The sequence below is a fragment of the Accipiter gentilis genome, chromosome 14, assembly GCF_929443795.1.
Source record: "Accipiter gentilis chromosome 14, bAccGen1.1, whole genome shotgun sequence".
Lineage (NCBI taxonomy): Eukaryota > Metazoa > Chordata > Aves > Accipitriformes > Accipitridae > Astur > Astur gentilis.
Window position 1 is genome coordinate 17,529,020 of NC_064893.1, and position 20,105 is coordinate 17,549,124.

Here is a 20,105-nt window from a genome sequence, read left to right on the forward strand (position 1 = left end):
CACTAGGGAGAAACAACGTCTTTTTTTTGGTTTTGCTTTTGGTTTTTTTTCTTTTTCCCCCTGCCCCCCCCCCCCCCCCCCCCCCGCCATAAGCCCAGGACTTTTAGTGTTACGGGTTGTAAGTTAGGAAACATGACGGCTTGAGTAGTGCCTCAGTGAATTCACGTCAGAGAGTAGCCCGGGCAAAGGGGACCGAGCCCTGTTTGTCGTGTGTGTTTGTTGCATTTCTTCACGTGCTCACGAAATAAAGCTTAATTCACAGCGTTCGTTGTCCTGTAACTTTGAACTTTTCTCTGCCGTGCCGGTTTTTCTCCCCCTGCTTGCAGTCCGTCCCGTTCCTGCTGCACAACAGGGAGCGAAAGCGTCAGTCATTGCACCTATGTGTGCTTGGCTTTCGTACTAGATGGGAACTCCGGCTCCAGGGGCTGAAGTTGGAGCTTTTCGTAGCAAGTGCCAGCTCTTCAGCTGGCTTCCCTGGGCGATGGACCTTTTCCAGGGTCCCTGCGGTCCCGCCCTTCTTGCCCCAGTGGCCCCAGACCCCGCCATCCGACCCTCTGGGCTTTCCTCGCGCTCCTTCTCTCCCAGACTGCACCGGGGGCGCTTTTTGCCCCCAGCGTTCTGCGGGGCCCTTAACGGTCTCTGAGCGGAACGCGCTGGAGCGAGCGGCTGCCGGGGCGGCCTCTCCCCCGCGGCAGCACCGCAGCCCGCCGCCGCACCCTCAGCGAGGAGCGAGAAGCGAGGAGCGAAGAGCGAGAAGCGAGAAGCGAAGCGCCGCCACAGAGCGAGCCCGGCTCTCCCGGTCGCGCCCGGCCGGCAGGGTGAGCCGCTGCGCCCGCCGCGGCAGGCGCCTGAGCGCGGTCCGCCGGGGCAGGCCGCGGAGCAGCCCCCGCCGCGGGGCCCGTCAGGCGGCGGAGCCCGGCTGGAGAGCGGGGGCATGGCGGCGCGGAGCCAGGCCTCCCTGCGGCGCCGGCTGCAGAGCTCGGAGGAGGCGCAGCACCGGCAAGCGGTGCTGGTGCGGAAGCTGCAGGCGAAGGTGAGGAGCGGGGGCGCCGGCCCGGCGGGGAGCTGCCCGGGGCCGGGCCGCGGTGGCGGGGCCGGGGTGCCCGGGCCGCCCGCGCAGCGCTGAGAGGGGCCTCGGCGATGTCGGGGGGCGAAGGCGCGGCCCCAGCGGGGCCCTCCCCGGGGCGTTCCCCGGCGCTGCCGCGGGCGGGACGGCGCCGAGCCCGCAGCTCGGGGGAGGCCCCGGGAGCCGCCCTCCTCCGCCCGGCCCGGCCCGGCCCGTCCCGCTGGGCGCCTGGCCCTGCCGCTGTCACCCTGCCGAGCCTCTCGTGAGGGCTTGTCCGTCCTGAAATAAAGCAGCCCCCCGGCTCGCAGGCGCCTTTGTTGGGCCACGTTAGCAGGGGGCTGTCCCAGAGGCAGGAGCCGAGCCGGCGGGGGTGGTTTGGGGCGGCCCCGGGCCGAGGCAGGCAGCTCTTAGGGTGAGCAGGTAGCAGTACGTGGAAAAGAAGCCCCGTCTCAGGAGATAAAGTGAAGCTTCCCTGTATGGTAACGACTTCTTGTGGGCGGCATCGGCAGCGCTGTGAAACGCACTGTGCTTGGGCTGTAAAGACTTGGAGAAAAGCTAATGCAGGAGGAGCCGAGCCTGTCACAAGCTGCATTCGCTCATCTTCATTCTATGTCTCCGTCCAGGTACTGCAGTACCGGACTCGGTGTCGAGAGTTGGAGCAGCAGCTGGCAGCAGGAGGGGTGAGTGTGCAGGTTGCCAAGTAAAGACCGTGTAGGTAGCGTTTGTTAACGCGGGCCAAAGCAAGCTCCCCAAAGCAATGGCAGAGGGCAGAGGGAAGCAAGATTTTGCTGCCTGAGGGTTTAAAGAAGCGCTGTAAGCTTGCCTGCGAGTGTTTTGTCCAGTTGCCGTTCTTGGAGGAGCCAGTGGTCCCAGAAGTGCGGGTGCAGGAAACCCTGTGGAGGGGGGGTTTAGTTTTGAGAAAGAGTGCTTTATTGCTGGCGTAACATTTTGTCCTAGGGCTCAGGAGAGGGCTACACTGCCTGTTAGGTTCTATGGCCGTCTCTGAAAAAGAGCGGGTTGAAACGTGGCATTTTGGAAGGCAAGAATGCTGGCGTTCAGCATACGGCTATGGGCTTTTCTTTCTGCTTCACGGCTAAAGCAAACCTAGGAAGAACAAAGGGTGGGAGAGTAGGAGAGCGTTCCCAGGCTTCAAGTCGAAGAGAGCACTCACGGTTGTGAGCTAAGGAGACCTAGCTGCGAGAGTGCCACAGTGCGGGACTGAGGAGAGCTGCTCGCATTGAGCACCACCCTTCCCCTCCCTTGCTCTCCATAGTCACGACACTGTTACGCCTGGAAGAAGCCACGAGCTCCTGAGCTACCCAAGCGAATGGAGCGGAAAGCGGTGGATGCTAACAGCAGTGAAGGGAAGGCGAGAATTTGACTAAACTTTTCCTTTCTTCTGAAGGGACCCCTTCCAGGCAGGTGGGAAGCCACAGAAGACCAGAGCCTGGAGAAAGCACTGCTTCGGGTGGAAGAGGAGCAGCAGAGGTACAAGGAAGAAGCGTTCCCTCATACCTGGTATCCTGGATGCTCGTGGAAGTGAGGGAAAACCTGTCAGTGCTCCCTGGTCTCCCCAAGGGGAGCAGTTGGGCAAGCTGCTTTGAAAGCAGAAAGGTCCACAGTCTTGTTTTCTGTGGTGCAGTAATAGTGTTGTGTGCTGAATGGCTCTGTTTTGAGCGGGGGGGTTATTCCGGGTGACTTCCAAAGGTCCGTTTCCAGGCTAAATTATTCTGTGGTTCAGTAGGTGAGCGGGTCAGGAGAGTGCTAGAGAAAGGCGATGCATCCGGTGATCAGACAGCACGAAGGGGAGGCAAGACGTGAACTGTGGGCATCGTCAAAGTAGAAGGGGAAACCGAAATTGGAGGTGGAAGTAGAAGGCTTAAAGCAAGGAGAAGCAAATGAGCATGCCATCACAGAGAGATCTTAGTTAATCCTAGAAAGCACTTTTAGGGCCTCTCAGTTTGACAACAAAGTCAGTGTTGAGGGAGTTGGGAAATCACGGAGACGCTGCTTGTGGATAGCAGTCGTTCAGTGACCTCGTTGCTGTTTCTCCCTTTCCAAGGTGTGAGAATCTGGCAGAAGTGAACACTCTCCTGCAGGAACACCTCGATGAAGCGAATGCGGTTAATTCAGCCCTTAAAGAAGACGTTGGAAGACTGACGGTGGATTGGATGAGGGCCCGGGAGGAGCTGGAAGTGAAGGAGAGCGAGTGGCGCAGTGAACGTGAGGTAAGGCTGGGCGACGGGAACGTCGGACGCGATGCCGGGGTGGAATGAGAATGGGTTTTATTTCTGGCCTAGAGAACTTGCCGTGTGAAAGTCGTGGCACCGTTGAGGATGTATTGGTGTTTATGAGCAGAAGACAGGGGTGTGAGATGGAGGAGTGTCAGCAAATTGTGGTGATGGAAGATGCCCGCGTGCTGTGACCGTACTGGTCGTTCTCAAAGGCAAATGCTTGCTCTTGCTGGTCACTGGAGGGCAGTGACACATGAACGCTCGTCTGTTTTTTAATAGTTCCTAAATCTCTGTCTGCAGCAGTGGAGACCGAAGAGAGGTCTGTGTGTTTTCGGATTCAGGGTAGCCAACAGAAGAACAAGACAGGCCTCCCTTACTAATAGGCTGTTGTAAGCAAATCTGACACTGGTCTCGGAGGGGCTTGTTTTTGTCTTCCTCCACCGAGCCTGTTAGACACCTCTGCAAGGCGAGATGATGAATCGCGATCGGTTTGCTGTGTTGATACCCGCTCCTGCAGGGGAGTGTGGCTGTTCCCTTCTTTGCAGTCAGGTGGCAGGTCTACTGAGGATGCCTCTGTGGTGGCTCTTCAGTCCTTGATGCTCCCCACCCCACCCCCCCCGTTGGAATAGTTCTTAAAGGAGACTCGGTGATGACGGTTGTACCCTCTCCTCTCTGAAAGGCTTGTACAGCGACAGCGAAGGCTGAATTGGCATTTCTTTTTTCCTTTGCCTGTTTAGCTTTATGACAGCTACCTAAGGGGTGAACGCAGCCGTCTACTCAGCCTGTGGCGTCAGGTGGTCACCTTCCGCTGTCATTTCCTGGAAATGAAGACTGCCACTGACCGGTGAGTAGAAGTGAAGGCTAGATCTCGTTGCAGAAAAAACATAGCTTCCCTTCACAGCTGCTTTTTGAGCCTTGATGTTACGCTAGCTGCGGCTAAAGATACAATTTCTCCTTTGGTAGTCTGAAGCGATGGCATTAAGCATGCCTTAGGCTATACTCCGAATCATTTTGTTTGATGCTGGTTTTCAGATAAAGCTGAGGGGCTCAGGCTATAAGCAATGCAGAGGCCCTGAACAGGTGAACTTGGCTATGGTGATGTTTGGGCATATTAACACAGACACAGGCATATGTGGGCGAGTTGGGAGAGACTCACCAAAGCTATGCATGCAGCATGTGGAGCGGCCCCCTGTTACAGAGCGGTTAAAATTTGCCTTAAATCTCACTGTCTTTCCTTTCCCACTGCTCCCGATGGAAAGATCATTCATGAATATGTATGTAGTTATTTTTTCCTTCTCATTTCCAGCCTACGTTTATCCTGGTCAGTTTGCATCCGCTTATTCCTGTACCAACACTGTTGAGAGAAAGAATAGCTTCTCTACCCTGCTATTACATTTCTCCAATTGATTTTGCTTAGTTTGATCCCTCCCTTTTACGATTGTTTTCTTGTTCTTGGGCCCTCTGAGGTTCCTTTCTCACAGGTGCCTTCTGTGCAGAGACAAATAGCGTAGCCTAAGAGTAAATTCTTCTGGTGTCAGCATGCAATTTCAAACTCTGGGTTACCGTCAGCCGTTTACCACCTTTGGTGATAAGCTTTCCTTAATGCGTAGAGTATGCCTGACCCGCTAGTTAATTCTCGAAGCCTTCTGGCTGTTCCGTACATTTCCTCTTCTCTCTGGGGAGAAAATAGATGCGTTCCTCAACCATCAAATAGACCCATTGCCCAAGGATCAAGATGTGTCCTGATCCCAAAGTGTCAGGTGAACGATTCGTCCCCAGCGAAGATGTCGTCTTTCCTGCTGGCTTTTGCTGTTGCGCAATGCCGTGCTTCGGAAGCGAGCCAGCTGATAAAGATGGTGGCGTGAACATTACCTCTTTCTTGATTCTTCTTCAGAGATTTGTCAGAGCTGAAGGCAGAGCAAATGAGGCTTTCTGGATCTATACTTGTAAACTGCTCCCGCCTAAACTGTGGCGTACGGCCCTGGGCACCCGTTACGCCGGGTAGACCTGTCCTCGAGGATCAGGCACAGCAGCAAGCGGGAGAGGAAATAAGCCAGAAGACTTGGGAAGTGATGCGCTTACAAGTCGAAGGGGACCCGGAGAAGAAGGAGCTTCAGGACAGGTGAGTGTGTTTTCAACTTTGCTGTTAGCAGCGTTATCTTCTGTGGGTGCTTGTTGGATTCATAGGATGGGCTGTGTTCACGTTTAAAACGCACCCATTCTGCACAGCCTTGTTCCTGTCCCTAGTCAAACTATTGCCTTCAACAGAACGGATAGAAAAAACTGTCTGACAGACAGAAGCTCTTGTGAGGAAGGCAGGACTGGAAAAGAGATGGCATATTACAATGTTTTTGCTGTTAACTGATTCTTGGTGAGAAATGGAGACGAGCGTAAAGAGAGCTGTGTCTCTTGCACAGCCCTTTTGCTACCCAGGGCTGTGCTAAAGGAGTTGGGAGGAATTTGCACAGGACCATCATATGCAACGTAGCCCCTCCGTACTGCCGTTTCCACGCTAGACTGAGTGCAGAAGGCCTTTGGGGCAAGGAGTGCCATTTTGCAACATCACACATACGAACCTGAATCATCCTGTGATTATGAGTTTGCGTTAAAAACTTGTTTGTCTTTCCCCTTCTCATAGACTGAAGGACTTAGCTGCACTTGAAGGAGAACACTCATTATTACAGAGCGAGTTGGTAGTCGCAAGAGAGATGCTGGAGGAATCGCACCTTCAGAGGGATCTGCTGAAGCAAGAGAAACACGAGCTTACCGTGGCACTGGAAAAGGTATGGTCACCTTATTCCGAGGCAGCACTTGTGGGAGAGGCAGTTGTGATAGCAAGACCACCACAGATGGTGTTTCTGGCAGTAGAAGCCAGGGACAATGTTGTTGTCCTTCTTGGAAAATGGTGATCGGACCACAGAGGCTCTCCGGTGTAGTTAGTGCCCACGTGCTTGTTGGGAACGCGGAACTGGGAGCGTGTCAGAGACACAACAGGGGACCTGGAGTTGCTGCTTGAGGTCAGGGATTTTCCTGTCTTTGTTGTCATGTTGTTCTTTTGTCTCTGCAGGCAGAGCAGTCAGTAGCAGAGTTGACAGGGGCTCAGAATAAGCTGACTGCTGAAATAGCCGATCTACAGGTTGCAGCAGCGAACATGAGCAGTATCAATGAAGCTCTTGCATTGGATAAAGTGCAGCTGAACAAACTCGTGTTGCAGGTGAGCAGAGTTGTCAAAGATCTTGCCAGGTGTTTGTCTCCAGCTGCTGCTGCTGCTTCTCAGCCTTCTTGCCTTCGGACAGTATGACTGTCTGAATGTGGAAACGTAGCTCTTTTCCCTGTCCAAGCCGAAGCTCCTACAGAGTAAACCTTACTGTTATTTTATTTCCTCTGTGCTTCTGTGATTGTAGCTGGAGCAAGAGCATGACGTTCTGTCAGGCAAAGTGGACGAGATGGAGAGAGCAAAGATCTCTGACCAGGAGAAGCTGAACTTGTGTGAAAGAGCAAATGAGGCGCTGAGCGCAGAGAAAGCCCACCTGGAGCAGCTGCTGAAGAAAGCAGAGGAGCAACAGGAGGGGCTGCAGGCAGAGCTGAGGATGCTGGCAGAGGAGAAGGCAGAAACCCAAGAGAAACTCAATGAGGTGAGACCAAAAACCTGGTGCTTTCTGGGTGGGCTTTTGGCTGCTTGGCTCAGTGAAGCTGTATCTGTTGGATTCTGCAGTGTTTTTTGTCAAGGAGACACTTGGTAGCGCTGGGGGTCTGACGGCCTTGTTTACTTCCTTCTGGAAATGTGTTGGTGGCTTGCAGAGCTGTTGTGCAGTTCTCTGCTTCTAGAGATTCCTTTAATCCACCTGGCTGTGTTGGCCTCTTTTTTGGCTTTTGATGAGCTGCAGAGAGGTGATTTGCCTTGCCCACGAATCTGCGTGAGGCTGCTACTCTCACATGCGTCGAAAGAAGCAAACAGGGTAGCTCTTCACCCATTTTCTGAGGCTAAAAACCCCCAGGGCTGCATGTTTCTATTTACGCTTTTTGTTGTGAGGTCTGCAACTTTCCAAGCTCCGCTTGTTGGGTCCTAGAGGGCGGGACAAAGGGGCAAGTCAGCGTCTGCTGTCCTGTACTGCTAACAACGGGAATGACATCCTGAAATTGTTGAAACTGTATTTTAGGACATACGTGCCGCTTTGAATTGCTAGATCCTCTTTAGGCTTTGAGGGAGAAGCTGAGAAAGAGGTGATCACAGAAGACTGTTTACTCTGGACTAACTGGTTTTGGTAGAGTGGAAAAAGAGCTTGGGAGAATTGTATCGCTGGAGGAGACTAGGGAGTTTGCCATCCTTTCAGTGTCGGTTTCATAATGTACAATCTTAGGTCTTGGGGGTAACTTTGAGAGGAGAATTGTTTGTTTCTGATGGTCTGTTCTCTGTTAGACAGTCTTAGTTTTGGAGTACGTGGTCTGTTTGGCAAACACCCGTCAGAGGTGTATTGGCATCACTGCAGAAGAAAGCCAAAAAACGACAGTTAGTCTTCAGGCTTGAATGCCAGCAAGGTCTATTGGACAACTTGTTTGTGTAAGACAAGTAAACAGTATTGTTGACATGAACTACTGTCCAAGTAGAGTCTACCGTCTCTTTGGCCACACCAGCCGGACTTCCGTAAATCACTGAATGACACTGCTCACCATGAGGGCTGTTTCCCTGCCAAGGATCACCTCGTTGCATCCAACTGCTGTACACACTGAAGTAGGTGTGTGGTGGTGTTTTGCGACAAGGTGACGCTTTGATGTTGGTTTTTCTTCTTCTAGAAGGAGAAACCATGTGTATTTCCACTTTGTTCGGCGAGCAAAGTTGCTCTTGCTCAACGGTTCCTGGAAATTTCCAGCACTGGAATAGATTCTGATAGAACTTTAGTTTGCAAGGTGGCAGTTGTGGAAGATGTGGTATTTTTGCGTGAAAAGATGTAGTCTGGGGTGTGTACGTTTGTCCTGAAGGGGCCGCCTGGTCCCAGGCAACCCAGTAGGGCCTTATTACACATGGCTTTCAGGTTAACAGCCCTAGTGCCTTTTGGCAGCCCAGGCTGTTAGGGCGGTATGAAGCAGATGCTCTTAAACTTTCAGGCCAGAGTACCGGAGCTCTTTCTCCTCTAGCTGATTCAGAAGTGGCACTGGCTGGCTCTGCACAGAACTCCAGAGAAAGGACTCTAACTGTATTTTGTCCCGCTTTCAGGTTCACCGCCAGCAAGAGTCAGCTAGCAGTGGTCTGGAGCAGTTGCGGCAGGAGTCCTCTCGCCAAGGGCAGGCACTGGCCAACGTATCCAAAGAGAAGGAATTGCTGGCGCACGAGAAGGCTGCCCTAGAGGCGCGACTGGCAGCCACGGAGCGGGACAGACGAGGCCTTGCAGAGCAGCTGGCAGAGGCCAGGTAAAGGCAGGGGGGAGACCCTAGGCAGGAGATTATTTAATGCCTGTAATTATAGAGGTGATAATCATTACGCGAGGCTTCATTGCATCCTGTATGCTTTTGAGCTGTTTTCACCTTCCATGGACAGAAAATGAAAGAATCTCGAGCAAAAAAACCCAACCAAAAACCCAAACCAGTACAGCATGGTTTGAATGTTATTTTTCTGACAGCTAAAGCTAACAAAGCTCTCCTGAGCCTGGGGCTCATGTTTATGCCCCCTTGCACGTTCCTGTGTGAAGTCCAAAGCAAGCCAGCGTAATTCCTCGGTATCTGGTACCTTGGCTCTGCATTGAGTAATAATTAAACCATGCAGGTGTTTACTGAAACCCAAAGCTTCTTTCTGGTTTTGGTTTCTCGTTCTGCACGTTTGAACTTGGATCTTTCCTCATCCAGTAGTTTGACAGGGGATCTTCAGAATTCAAGGCTATTACGTACGGACATGGCGAGTAGGACACTGCCGTTTAGGGTGAAGCTAGAGGCTCGTGCTGAAAATCTTGAGGGCCTACTCTTTCTAGTCTAACTCTTGTTACCTGTGGTGCAGGACCTAGAGTTGGTTACACCAGCAGCAGGGAAGCCTCTTTTGAATGCTCGCCAGTCTGCGGGAATTGTTGCCCATCATTGATGTGTGGGTCCGGTACTCCTTACCACGTGCTGTTTTGAGACAGACATCGTGGAGGAGTTTATGCAGGGAAGGAACGAGATTTTGTCCTTCTGCTGGATCAGGTTTCTAAGATCACGTGTGACAAGTTCTGCTTTTGAAAAAAACCAACCACCCCAAACTGCCCAACGTATCGAGAGGTTTGTCCTCCTCTCAGGTCTTTTTTAGAAGACTCCTGACCTTGCAGAGCTGTACAAATGAGAGGTTGTTTGTCATGCTTCTTGACTTTTACGCCTTACCACTCCAGAGTATGTTGTTAGCAAGGCTGATAAACACCATTTTGACTCGGTCTGTTTCTTGAGAGCTGCTGCTGCTTCTGAGCTCCAGCTCCTCTTATTCGATCCAGCTGAATTATGTTCTGTCAATTATTGGGCTGCAGCAACTATTCTTGCCAGATGTTGTTCTTAAGAGCCTGTTGTTGTCGTCACAGTTTTGGACTCTTTATCTTCTCTGTTCTGGTTTAGAGACTGACTTTGATTTATCCTTAAAATGGAGCATATTTACTCTGGACTGCCAGAGATTGGCGTAGTCAGAAATATGTGCTTGTTCTCCTTCTTGAAGACAGACCCTCCATCGTCCATCAGAGCAGTGAAATCCTACTGTTGTGGGTCTTATTGCTGTACCACTCGGGTGCCCCTTTACCCTGAAGGATGTTATCCTGGTTGCACGCCTGTTCTAGTGAGGCAGTGCTGTGTATGGTAGGAACCTGGCACACCGGACGCCGTGTTAGATCAGGGAGGCAACTTCAGCTCCTGGTTGCAGAATCCTGTGTGTCATACGTAGCAGTTGGTTGAAGGCTGTGGATGTAACAATTTGCCTCCGCAGTACTACAACTTCCATTTTAAAGAGCGGCAAGTCGTTTGGGCTACTGCCTGCTTCGTTAGCAACGCTTAGAGAAAAGTAGCCAGTTTTTCTCGTGAACTTCCAAGAGTTTAAACTGAAGGCTACCTGTCTCTCCTTTCAGGTAGTCCTTGTTCAGGTAAAATCTAGTTCAGATTTCTTACAAATGCTGCTTACAAGCATGAGATTTTACTATAGGATCTGATGTATTGCTTTAGTCCCTTTGAAATATAGGGAGTCTGGAAGATCACCTCCCTGTACGTGCACTACGAACAGCATCAAAAAGTCACGAGTCAGCCAGGGAGATCCTCTTACTCTGTGCCCCTGCAGAGCAACCTGGAAGTGACGATGAGCAAAGGGCTGTGAGCAGAGGCTGGGCTTTTGCTTGCTGCCACAGACTTGGTGAGCGCAGCTACCCGTGTGTCATAGATCAGACAATAGCAATTTAAGATTTGCCTGTGGAGATCAAATTTGGCTGGGCTTTCTGTGTTACGCTAGGTCATAAGGAAAGCCTGGGCATTCCCTCGGAGGGGCCTGCCTTGCTCTTTTAAATGGCAGAAATATGCCTTCTGTATCCCAGTTTCCACGCAACCCATTTTCCGTACTGAGGGGTAGGGATCTTGAACCAGTTCCTACTGGGCTAGCTCCCTGTGGGCGTCAGGAGCAAGAAACTCCTTTCTCTCCGTATTGGCGTCTTGTAGGTGCGGGAGGGAGACCCTGGAATCCAGCCTGCTTGAGGCTCAGCAGCGCTTATCTCAGCTGGAGATCGCCAGGAGTCAGCTTGAAATCCAACTTCAGACAGTCAGGCAGGCCAAGGAGGTGATACAAGGTGAGAGCCTCGTGTGCTTTGTTTCTGGTGATCCCCCTGCCTAGGGAGGATGGCATAAAAATAGCTCTCTGTGTGCAGTGCTTCTAAGGAGTGCAGGAGCTGGGGACAGATCCCTCCTACACTGAAATTCAAAAGGCTTAAGGTTAGTGAAGTCAGAACCGCTGTTTGTGTAGGCCCTGAATCTTGCCATTTGCCACGTTTGCAGGGGAAGTGAAGTGCCTTCAATGTGAGCTGGAAGCAGAGAGATCTCTCATGAAGCAGGAACGGGAAAACATGGCGCAACAGCTCTTGCGGACAGAAGAGCAGTATAACGATACCCTGAAACTTCGGGAAATGGCTCACGAAGTGGAAATAAACAAGCTCCGGCAAGAGCTGGTAGGAAACAATATGCTTCTGAATTCTTGAGGCAAGCTTTGTGGGCTGGCTTTAGAAGAATAATAGCCTGAGCGTGTGAAATGGCAGCAAGCATCTGTCATAGGCCACACGTTGCTAGGCCAGGCAGCAGAGCCAACGGCTCGCACTTGAAAGCACGTGAAGACCTACGGGACTATGCCGGGACAGTAAATGCAAGCCACGGATTCCGTGTGGGCCTAAGACAAGTTGAGCAGAAGGTTGGGTGGTCCCCACCCAAGGCATGGCAGTAAAGGGGTAGGATCTTAGCAGACTCCTGTCTACCATGAAGCGGAGTCCTAACTTTCCTGCCAACTGGAGTCGCGGGAACTTTGTTCCTTTCTTTCTGTCCTTTCATGGTTGACAGAGGTGTTATCTTTGGGCTTAAAGCATACAGAACAGATGGAACAGCCCCTTGTTCCTGGTACGTGAGTTCGTGGCCCGTCTTGTGACTCGGGCATCGGGGTGCTGGCCTCTTTCTCACCGTGCAGTCCATCTGCATCTTTTCCTTGATGAGAATGGAGTTGAGCTTTGAAAATAGAGACTCTGAGACTAGAGAGAAATCCCGTAGGCGAGAGGTGCTAGGAAACAGGCAGCTGCCAGAGAGGGGAAGGTAACATCTCCTCTTCTTCCACCAGCTGACCCTCCTTTTAAGTTCCTTGATCGGACATGATTTGTGGAGGGCACAAAGCCACTACTGTGCGCTGTCGAGGTGGGGGTTTGTGGGAGGGATGAAGCTTCCCATTTTTTTGAGAAGCTTGGCTGGGACTCCATCCTGAAGTCTTTTTCTCCCCTCATCAGGCAAGCGAGCGGGAAGGGCACCATTCAGAGCTACAGGAGATGCTGGAGCAGTGGGAAAAGGAGAAGGCAGAGACGGAAAGGGAGCACGAGAAGAAGCTGTTTGATATGAAGCAGAAAGTTGCTACCATGCAAGCTCAACAAGAGGAGGAACGGACGAGAGCGGAAAGTGCCAAGCAAGAGGTAAAGACTGTGAAAGGAGAATTCGTGTGGGTTTTTTTGTTGTTTTTTTTTTACTCTTCTGGGCTCCTTATTGGCAGTGCTTCTCTGGACACCGTCCGTCTGGGTAGAAGCGTCTCTTAGATACCCCTTTGTAAAGAGGAGCGATGCCTTGGCAGCCGTGAGACCTTTGTGCCATGAGGGACAGGGCCTGTAATGCGAGAGGCTACCCCAGTGTAGGTTTAAGAAAGGCAGGAAGCGCGTTGCAGCCTGAAGAGAACATGAACACTGTAACTGTGTCTGTGGTCTGACCACTGCTCCTTCAAGAGGGCACAGTGGTGTTCTAGAGGATGGTACCCTGAAAACTCTACACGGTAGAGGTCCAAAAAACCCCCCCAACGCCCAACCCCAACAACGGGGTTGTTCTGTCTTCCCTTCCTCCCTCCCTATCAGAGAGAACATGATCGTGCCAGTGCCTAAATCATGGTTAGTCTGGACTTTAAATCCTGGCTGCAGTTCTGGCAGCTCCTCCCCAAAAGAGCACACTAGAGCTAGAAGAGGTTCGGAGAAGGGCAAAAAGGAAGACGGGACCGGCCGAGTAAGCTGGGAAAGACGCAACCGAAAGGGGGTTGGCGCGGGAAAGGTCTTACAATGTCCCGAGAGGCAGGGAGGGAGGGGGCAGCCACTGAAGCAGGAGTTCAAATCTAGTACGACAAGCAAACATACGTGGGTGGAATTATTGAACCTCTTTGTCACTGTTTTGCAGCAGGAACGGGACAGACTGCGAGCAGTTAAAGAAGAACTGGTACGGGAGATGAAACTTCTTCAGGACTCGGTCACAGCCTCCGAAACCCGAGCAAATGCAGCAACAGATAGGAATCGCTGCCTTGAACAAGAACTTCAAACTACATTGTCTGTCTTAAAAATCAAAAACGAGGAAGTGGAAACGCAGCGGGAGAAAATCCAGATGCTCCAAAAAGAGGCAGCACAGAGACAAGCTTTGCAGGAGAGTCTCACTCATATGGCTGCCATCCTGTCAGAGAGGGAGGCAGAAATGAAGTTGTACCAGGAACAGATGAGAATGCTGGAGAACCAGAAAGAAATGCATGAAACCACTGTCAGTGAGGTTATCAAGGACATAACAGAGAAGAACCAGAAGGTTGAATCCCAGCAAGAACAGCTACAGGAGCTGGAGAAGCAGCAAGAAATGCTGAGGACTGCTGTCAGCAAGATGAGCAAAGAGCTGGAGGAGAGAGACCGGGAGATCGGATCCCAGCAAGAACAGATACGGGAGCTGGAGAAGCAGCGAGAACTGCAGAGGACTGCTGTCAGCAAGATGAGCAAAGAGCTGGAGGAGAGAGACCAGGAGATACGATTCCAGGAGGGGAAAATAATGACTCTAGAACGAGACGGTGCATCACAAGTGAGAAATCTGCAGGTGGATCTTGATCATATGAAAGGAAACTTGAAGGAGAAGAATTTGGAGCTGCAGTCTCTGACTCAGCAGATCCAAGCGCTGGAAATGGAGAGAGAACAGGTGAAATCTCTGCACGCGAGCCTTGGACACCTGAGGGCAGTTCTTAAGGACAGAGAGAGCGAGTGTGATTCTCAAAGGGATCAGTTAAGACTCTTGCAGCAGTACAAGGAACAGCAAGAGGGCTACCTGCAAGAGCTTCGTGGTACACTAGAAAAGATGACCCTGTCTTTATCCGAAAAGGATCAAGAGCTTGAGTCACAACAAAAGCAAATCCGGGAAGCTGAAGAAGTCATGGAAATGCAGTTAAGGACTGTCCGCGACCAACTGGAGCAGACCTTAGGAGCCTTAAAAGAAAAGGACAGACTCCTAGACATCCAAAAGCAACAAGCAAGGAGCTACGCGGAGAAAACAGAAGAACAGATGAATGTCTTGCACAGAGACTTAGAATACACTACAGCAGTACTGAAAGAAAAGGATTTAATGATTGAATCTCAGAAGGAACTGATTGAGACCTTCCAAAAACAAGAGCGAGACTCTGGACAGCAGAAGGAAATTCTGCAGCAGCTTCAAGTGGCACTGAAGGAAAAAGAACACGAAATTCTATCCCTTAGAAAGCAATGTGAGGCGTGGAAGGAAAAGGAGGAAAGGCATGAAGCTGAGCAAACAAATCTCCAAGCAACAAAGCTGACTCTGAAAGAAAGAGAGGAAAAGGTAGAGGTTCTGGAGGAAGCTATCGCTAAGCTTCAACAGCAAAAGGAGGAGGCAGCGATGCAGACCGAAGCCATACAGCAAAAACTAGAATACGCTGAATCTTCTCTAGAAGCGAGAGATCAAGAGATAGTGTCTTTGCAAGAGCACGTCCAGGAGCTTCGAGAGCAGAAGGAGTTAGAAGGCAAGCAGGCCAAGAGTCTAGAGCAGGGTCTAGACAAAATGAGCCAAATCTTGAAGGAGAACCACTCGGAGTTCCTCAGGCAGACCGAGCAAATGAACATGTTCCGGCTTCGTGAAGAAAGCACGAAAGTAGCGCTAACGTCATGCCAGCAGCAAGTGGATCTGCTTGAGCAAGCGGTGAGGAAGAGAGATGAAGACAATGAAACTCTCATGCAAAAACTCCAGCGCCAAGAAGAAGAACTGAAGACCTTGCAGAATCTCCAGCTGAGGCTAACCAAGGAGAATGAAGAGGTTAGGCATGGCAGAGAGCGAGAGAAGCTCCTGGAAGAAGCCTTGCGTGAGAAGGAGCAAGAGGCCAAGGCTGAAGGTGAACTAAAAGAGTTAAAAGAGGAAGTAAGAGCTCTTCGGGAAGATCTCCAGCATGTTCAGCCGACTCTGACAAAGAAGGATGAAGAGATCAAGAACCACAGAGACAGAGTCGGGTACTTAGAGAAGACTCTGAGAGAGAGAGAACAAGAGCTTAGGAGGCAGAGCGAGCTCTTGAAACAATTAACATCAGCTTTGCGATGGAAGGATGGCGGAGAGACCCTGCAGAAACAAATCCAGAAACTCCAGAAATGGGAGGAAGAGGAAGCAGAGAAGAGGCGAGTTCTCCAGGAGAGAGACCGTTCCTTGCAAAGACAGAAGGAGCTAACGCAACAACTGGAGGATGAGCGGAAAGCCAAGGGGGAAGAATTGGAGCGCACGATTGCTGTTTTGAAGCAGACCGAGAGCAGAGAAGTCAAATGGAAAGAGAAGGCACAAGCACTGACTCTTGCCCTTACCAAGAGTGAAATGGCCAATGGGACTCTGAGGGAAGAAATAGCCATCCTGCAGAGCATGGTTTCGGAGAGGGACACGGACCGGTTTCATCATCAGGTAGGCAGTGTGACTGATCATCAGTCAACTAAAATGTCTATAAAGGATTCTAAGGATGATGCCCATAAAGATACGGGAATATGTAGTCCCATAAATACATGACCTGCTTGGCCAAAGAAACTGCGGTTGTAGCCAGCAGGCTTGCCTGTCTGCGTAGCTCAAGGCATTCCCCTGCTGACATGTTTTCTGTCAGCCCCCGAACTACTGAAAGAACTACGGAGCTTGCTGTTAGAGTTACCCCAAGCCCAAACGTTGGGGATGGGTAATTGGTTCTCTCCTGCGTAGGCAAGCTTAGCCAACGTGTCGTGGTTGGGGTTTGGCATGGAAAGGAAGGGGCACAGTTGACCAAAGTAAGGGACTAGCCTTAGCAGAATTTTGTAACGATGGTTGCACAGCAGCTGCGCTGACGGTGCTTTCAGAGATGTCGATTTTGGAGGTACAGCTTTTCCAGTGTATTAAAAATAACGGCATTCGTACCGTTGCCTGATCAGGTGAAGGGCTTCATTGCGCATTCAGGATGTACTTGTGCTGCGGTCCAAAAAGCCGGAAGGCAAATCTGTGTGGATTTCCCCACGGCGATCGGGAGGAGGGCCCCTAGGAAGAGAGTGTGTTGTTTTGGCCCGTCAACCCGGAGGAGCAGAAGGGACTTGGCACTGTCCATTCCCGAGTCCGGTCACACTCCCCGACTTGTCGATTCTGTCCCTCCTAACCCTTATGGGGCACCAGCTCAACATAAACTCCTCTCTGTATGCCCAGCAGGCTATTGCAGAAGGGGAGCAGCTATCATGGCTCTCGGAGAAGAGACTCCTGTCACAGCAGCTGGAATGTCTGCAGCGAGCAGTTGCAAGGTTGGAACTGGAGAAGGCGGAGCTGAAGCAACTCAATGCTGAGCTCAGGAGGACTCTCGAGCAGGTAAAACAGGCTTTCACTGCCTCTGCAAAGCCTCACGGTCCTCTGGATCACACCACATTTCCACAGACAGCACTTTGGAGTCCTCTGCTTGTTTCCTTCCCTCTCCCGCTTCCCCCTGTGGACACACGCTTTTGTATTTGCTCTCTCTTCTGGCACCCCGTTGCCTTCACAAATGCGCATTCGCTCCGGTCCCAGCCTTCTTGCCCCAGTGTCCCCATACACGCACATTTGACACTCTTGTGTCAGGACCTGTTTCCTCTTGCTCTTTCTCTTCCATAGCCTACTTCGAGTGCTTTTTGCCCGCAGCGTTCTCTGGGGCAATTAACAGCCTCTGAGCAGAGCAGGAATCTCCTTGCCATGATGTCCAGAGCTCCTTTTGCTCCTTGTTTGGTGGCAGGTTTCTGTCACCCTTTCTCCTATCACCAACGTGCAGGTGGAACGCGAACGGAGGAGACTGAAGAGATATCACAGTGGTCGGTCGCTGCCGGATGCGTGCGGATTTTCGCTCTCTGACCAGCACAAGATGGCTGCTTCTAGACAGGTGAGAACAGAATCTTCCTTGGTGGGAGGAGGGTCTGGCCGTACAGAGGAACAGTGGCAAATCCCAGTGGCAGCATCCCCCCAGCATAGACCCAAGAGAAGTGGAACGTAGACCATGGCCCTGGCCAAACTGGAGACCAAAAGGAAATCCTTGCATTTTCTTCACAGGAGGAGTCTCACGCTCGCTGCAGTCGTCGATTAGCTGAGTTGCAGAACCAGGTGAGGAGTAGGAAGGCTCTCGTCAAAAGCTGCCGTGGCTGTACTGAGGGGCACAGCTTTGCACGATGCTACAGCCCGAGTTTTGTTTGGCTGTCGGGAAGTGAGTACACCAGGCAGTGGAAACACCCAGTCAGTCAGACACATCTGTTGGCCATGGCCAAACAACGTCATGCACCTAGGTCTAGTCTCTGGCTTGCCTAGAGGTCAGGCGTGGTGGGAGAGGGATTGGAGGAAATTCAGAGAACTGGCACTCGCCTGAATACAGAGAAGATTCTAAGGATGTTCCCCTTGAGTCTTACTCATCTTGTTGACGGCTTCCATTTTCCCTTGACTCCGTTAACGGTAGAGCTTGCACTCTATCGGAGCTCCAGGGGTCTGAGGCAGCGCCAGAGCTTACAGCCTTCGGGCAACCGTTAGTCTCCTATTGCTATGCTGTGCTGATCACGATCCCAGTATCGGGCCGAGTCGGAGACCTAAGCACAGCGTGGACGCTTGTTTTATCAGTGCAAGAGTGTACATCCCAGCTCCTGAACCCTAGCGCATCCCTTGACAGCGGTACTGGCAGTAGCAGCAGTCGCCAGGCTCCTCTTCCACGTGCTTTTAAGGGTCTGGTACGCCCTGGTCTCCCGGAGGAGGTGAATCTTTGCAGGTGTTCAGGGCAAAATGCCTGTAAGATTTATGCGAGTAAAGTACACGGTGCTCAGCTCTGGCAAGTGAGCCGAGCATACCGCTGAAGCCATCAAGTTATACCTTAAGGGTGTTTTCACCGGGAAGCCTCAGCGCCTGCAGTTCCGTTGCTACAGATAACGGATAGAACCCCCTTCCCCCTGTGACGGTTGTGTCTGCCCGCACTGTGGACCTACTCCAGCAGTTCAGCAGGAAAATGAAGGTGCTCTGCTCAAAGCATCGTCCTCAGCTGGCTAGTTGGGGCACCCCTCTGGGTCTGGGAAACAGCGGAACTGGAACTTGATCTCCCCCTTCCTGGGAGATGCTCTTAGCAGCAGACGGCCGCTTCTCCCACGCGTACCTCTGGGTTACCTACCAAAGCGTGGGAGGCTTCCAAGCCCAGCTGCACAAAGGTGGCCTTATTATTTCAGAGAGAAGGTCAGAGCTGTCCCTCTCTTCAGGGGTGGTGTTCCCTAGCCTACGCGTATCGTTTGCTGTGAAGTCCCTCTGACGTCTTGCTTTCCGTGCGCGCTACCGGCTTCTAATTCAGCACCTCGCGTTCCCCTTCCGGAGCTGGCTGCCCGAGTTTCCCACCTAGTCTGCTCTAGATGCTTAGCAGATTAGGGACCCTCTTTTTTCCTGGTTTGGCTTTCCGTTGGCAGACCTTGGTATTGTAATTCAAACGGAGCAGGTTCCATAAGCCATAAAACTCCTTTAGGAATTGCTTCTGTTATTTGAGTTCATTTGCCAAGAAAGAGTATTTTCGTACTCCTAGCTGGAGGTTGGGGATGGCATTCCCACGTGGGACAGAGCCCTTGGCAAAGCACACGTCACTTTGAAAACAGAGCAGAACCTCCGGCCTGAGCTGTTCTCCCCGAAACAGCAAAGCACCGAGCGCTGCTCCCAGTGCTGGCATCTCCTCCGCTCCAAAGCAGGCAGAGGGCAACATGCCAGAGCTGCTGTGGCTGCGCTGCCCTGCAAAGCTGACAGGAGGTGAGAGCAGCTGGGTCTCTCCCACCAAAAAGCCCAGCAGGCACGACCCGCTGTTGCCAGGAAATAATAGGAGTTTGAGGATTTTGAAGGCCTCAGCAGTCCTTTAAGGCTCCTTTGCCCCCTGGGCTGTATTCATCAGATTTTGCTCTGCTCATTCGTGAAATGCTCTGAAGTTAGGAAGCGTGAGCGTTTTCTCCCCTTTCATGTGCTAGCTGTCAGGTTTCTAAAGTAGATCGTAACAGGACGGTTCTGCACTACCTTGTGTAAGCAGCAGGCCTCCTGCTGAGGAGAAAGCATGTGGAACTAAGGTGGCAGTAGCCCAAATCTCTCCTTTGAAAAAAAGGGTTGGGTTACGAAATCCTGTAGCAACCTCTCTCTTTAATATGCATGTCATGTCTCGGTGTTGGGCCTGTGAATGGTATGCCAGAAAGAAGCTCGGCATTGTCGGTAATCTGAGCTCAGTTCGGGGTGGCTCTGGCAACCTGTTAGATCCCATTCCACAAGGACAACGTGTTTGTCAGGGCTGGAGCTGGAGGGTGCGTCTTCCCTGACGGCCGGATCTGTGGAGCTACGGATGGTCCTAAGAGCGTGGGCTTGTCTGAGCTCGGCCTTTTGCCTCTTTCAGGTGTCCCTTCTGCAGACGCAGCTGGCAGAAGAACGAAAATACAAGCAGGACTATATCGAGTGCTGTGCCAAGACCAGCCAGGAGCTGTCAGACCTTCACCAAGAGCTGTCTCGCTCCTTAGCAGCTGTGGTCAGGGAGCCCAAAGCCGCTGTTCTGGAAGCAGAGGCTCGGAAGCTGGGTCAGCCTCTCTGAACCTTCTTTTCCTGTAGAGGAGCAGCTGCAGCATCACGGCGTTCCAGTCTTGTGCCCTTCCCGCAAACGTACTCTGTATTTTGCTGCGGGAAATGGGGGTACATCTGTTCTGTTTGCGTTTGGAAGCGTCTCCTAGCGCCAGTGACTTTAAAAATTACTTTCTTTTAATAAAAGAGGTTTTGCAGGACTGCACTTTTTCAACGGGGGTACACATTGGTTCTGTTTATGTTCGCAAGCATCGCCTAGTGCC

At 51.7% G+C, this 20,105-nt stretch overlaps 2 protein-coding genes and 1 long non-coding RNA gene across 4 annotated transcripts in view; all 3 read left to right on the top strand.

Moving 5' to 3' along the window:
• Positions 1-20,105, top strand: part of LOC126045901 (centrosome-associated protein CEP250-like) — a 53,200-nt gene that overhangs the window by 11,481 nt on the left and 21,614 nt on the right. The gene's annotated exons all lie outside the window — the stretch shown is intronic.
• LOC126045668 (centrosome-associated protein CEP250-like) lies at positions 71-17,580 on the top strand. The gene is made up of 17 exons (XM_049817083.1): positions 71-1,033; positions 1,690-1,746; positions 2,472-2,554; positions 3,129-3,294; positions 4,038-4,144; positions 5,195-5,422; positions 5,939-6,083; positions 6,368-6,514; positions 6,705-6,935; positions 8,516-8,709; positions 10,948-11,075; positions 11,281-11,450; positions 12,267-12,446; positions 13,189-15,708; positions 16,465-16,620; positions 17,054-17,161; positions 17,329-17,580. Exons 1-17 carry the CDS (start codon positions 935-937, stop codon positions 17,578-17,580), a joined length of 4,971 nt encoding a protein of 1,656 aa, XP_049673040.1. The 5' UTR covers positions 71-934.
• LOC126045927 (uncharacterized) overlaps positions 17,753-20,105 on the top strand; it is a 35,387-nt gene continuing 33,034 nt past the window's right edge. Inside the window, exon 1 of the long non-coding RNA XR_007508168.1 lies at positions 17,753-18,458. This is a non-coding gene — a long non-coding RNA (uncharacterized LOC126045927). The remainder of the gene's footprint in view (positions 18,459-20,105) is intronic.

Excerpts from the sequence above, each read along its gene's own strand:
- LOC126045668 (XM_049817083.1), top strand. The coding sequence starts at position 935 with ATGGCGGCGCGGAGCCAGGCCTCCCTGCGGCGCCGGCTGCAGAGCTCG. Across the intron at positions 5,423-5,938 it reads AAGAAGGAGCTTCAGGACAG|ACTGAAGGACTTAGCTGCAC; the intron begins GTGAGTGTGTTT and ends CCCTTCTCATAG. Across the intron at positions 17,162-17,328 it reads AGATGGCTGCTTCTAGACAG|GAGGAGTCTCACGCTCGCTG; the intron begins GTGAGAACAGAA and ends TTTTCTTCACAG.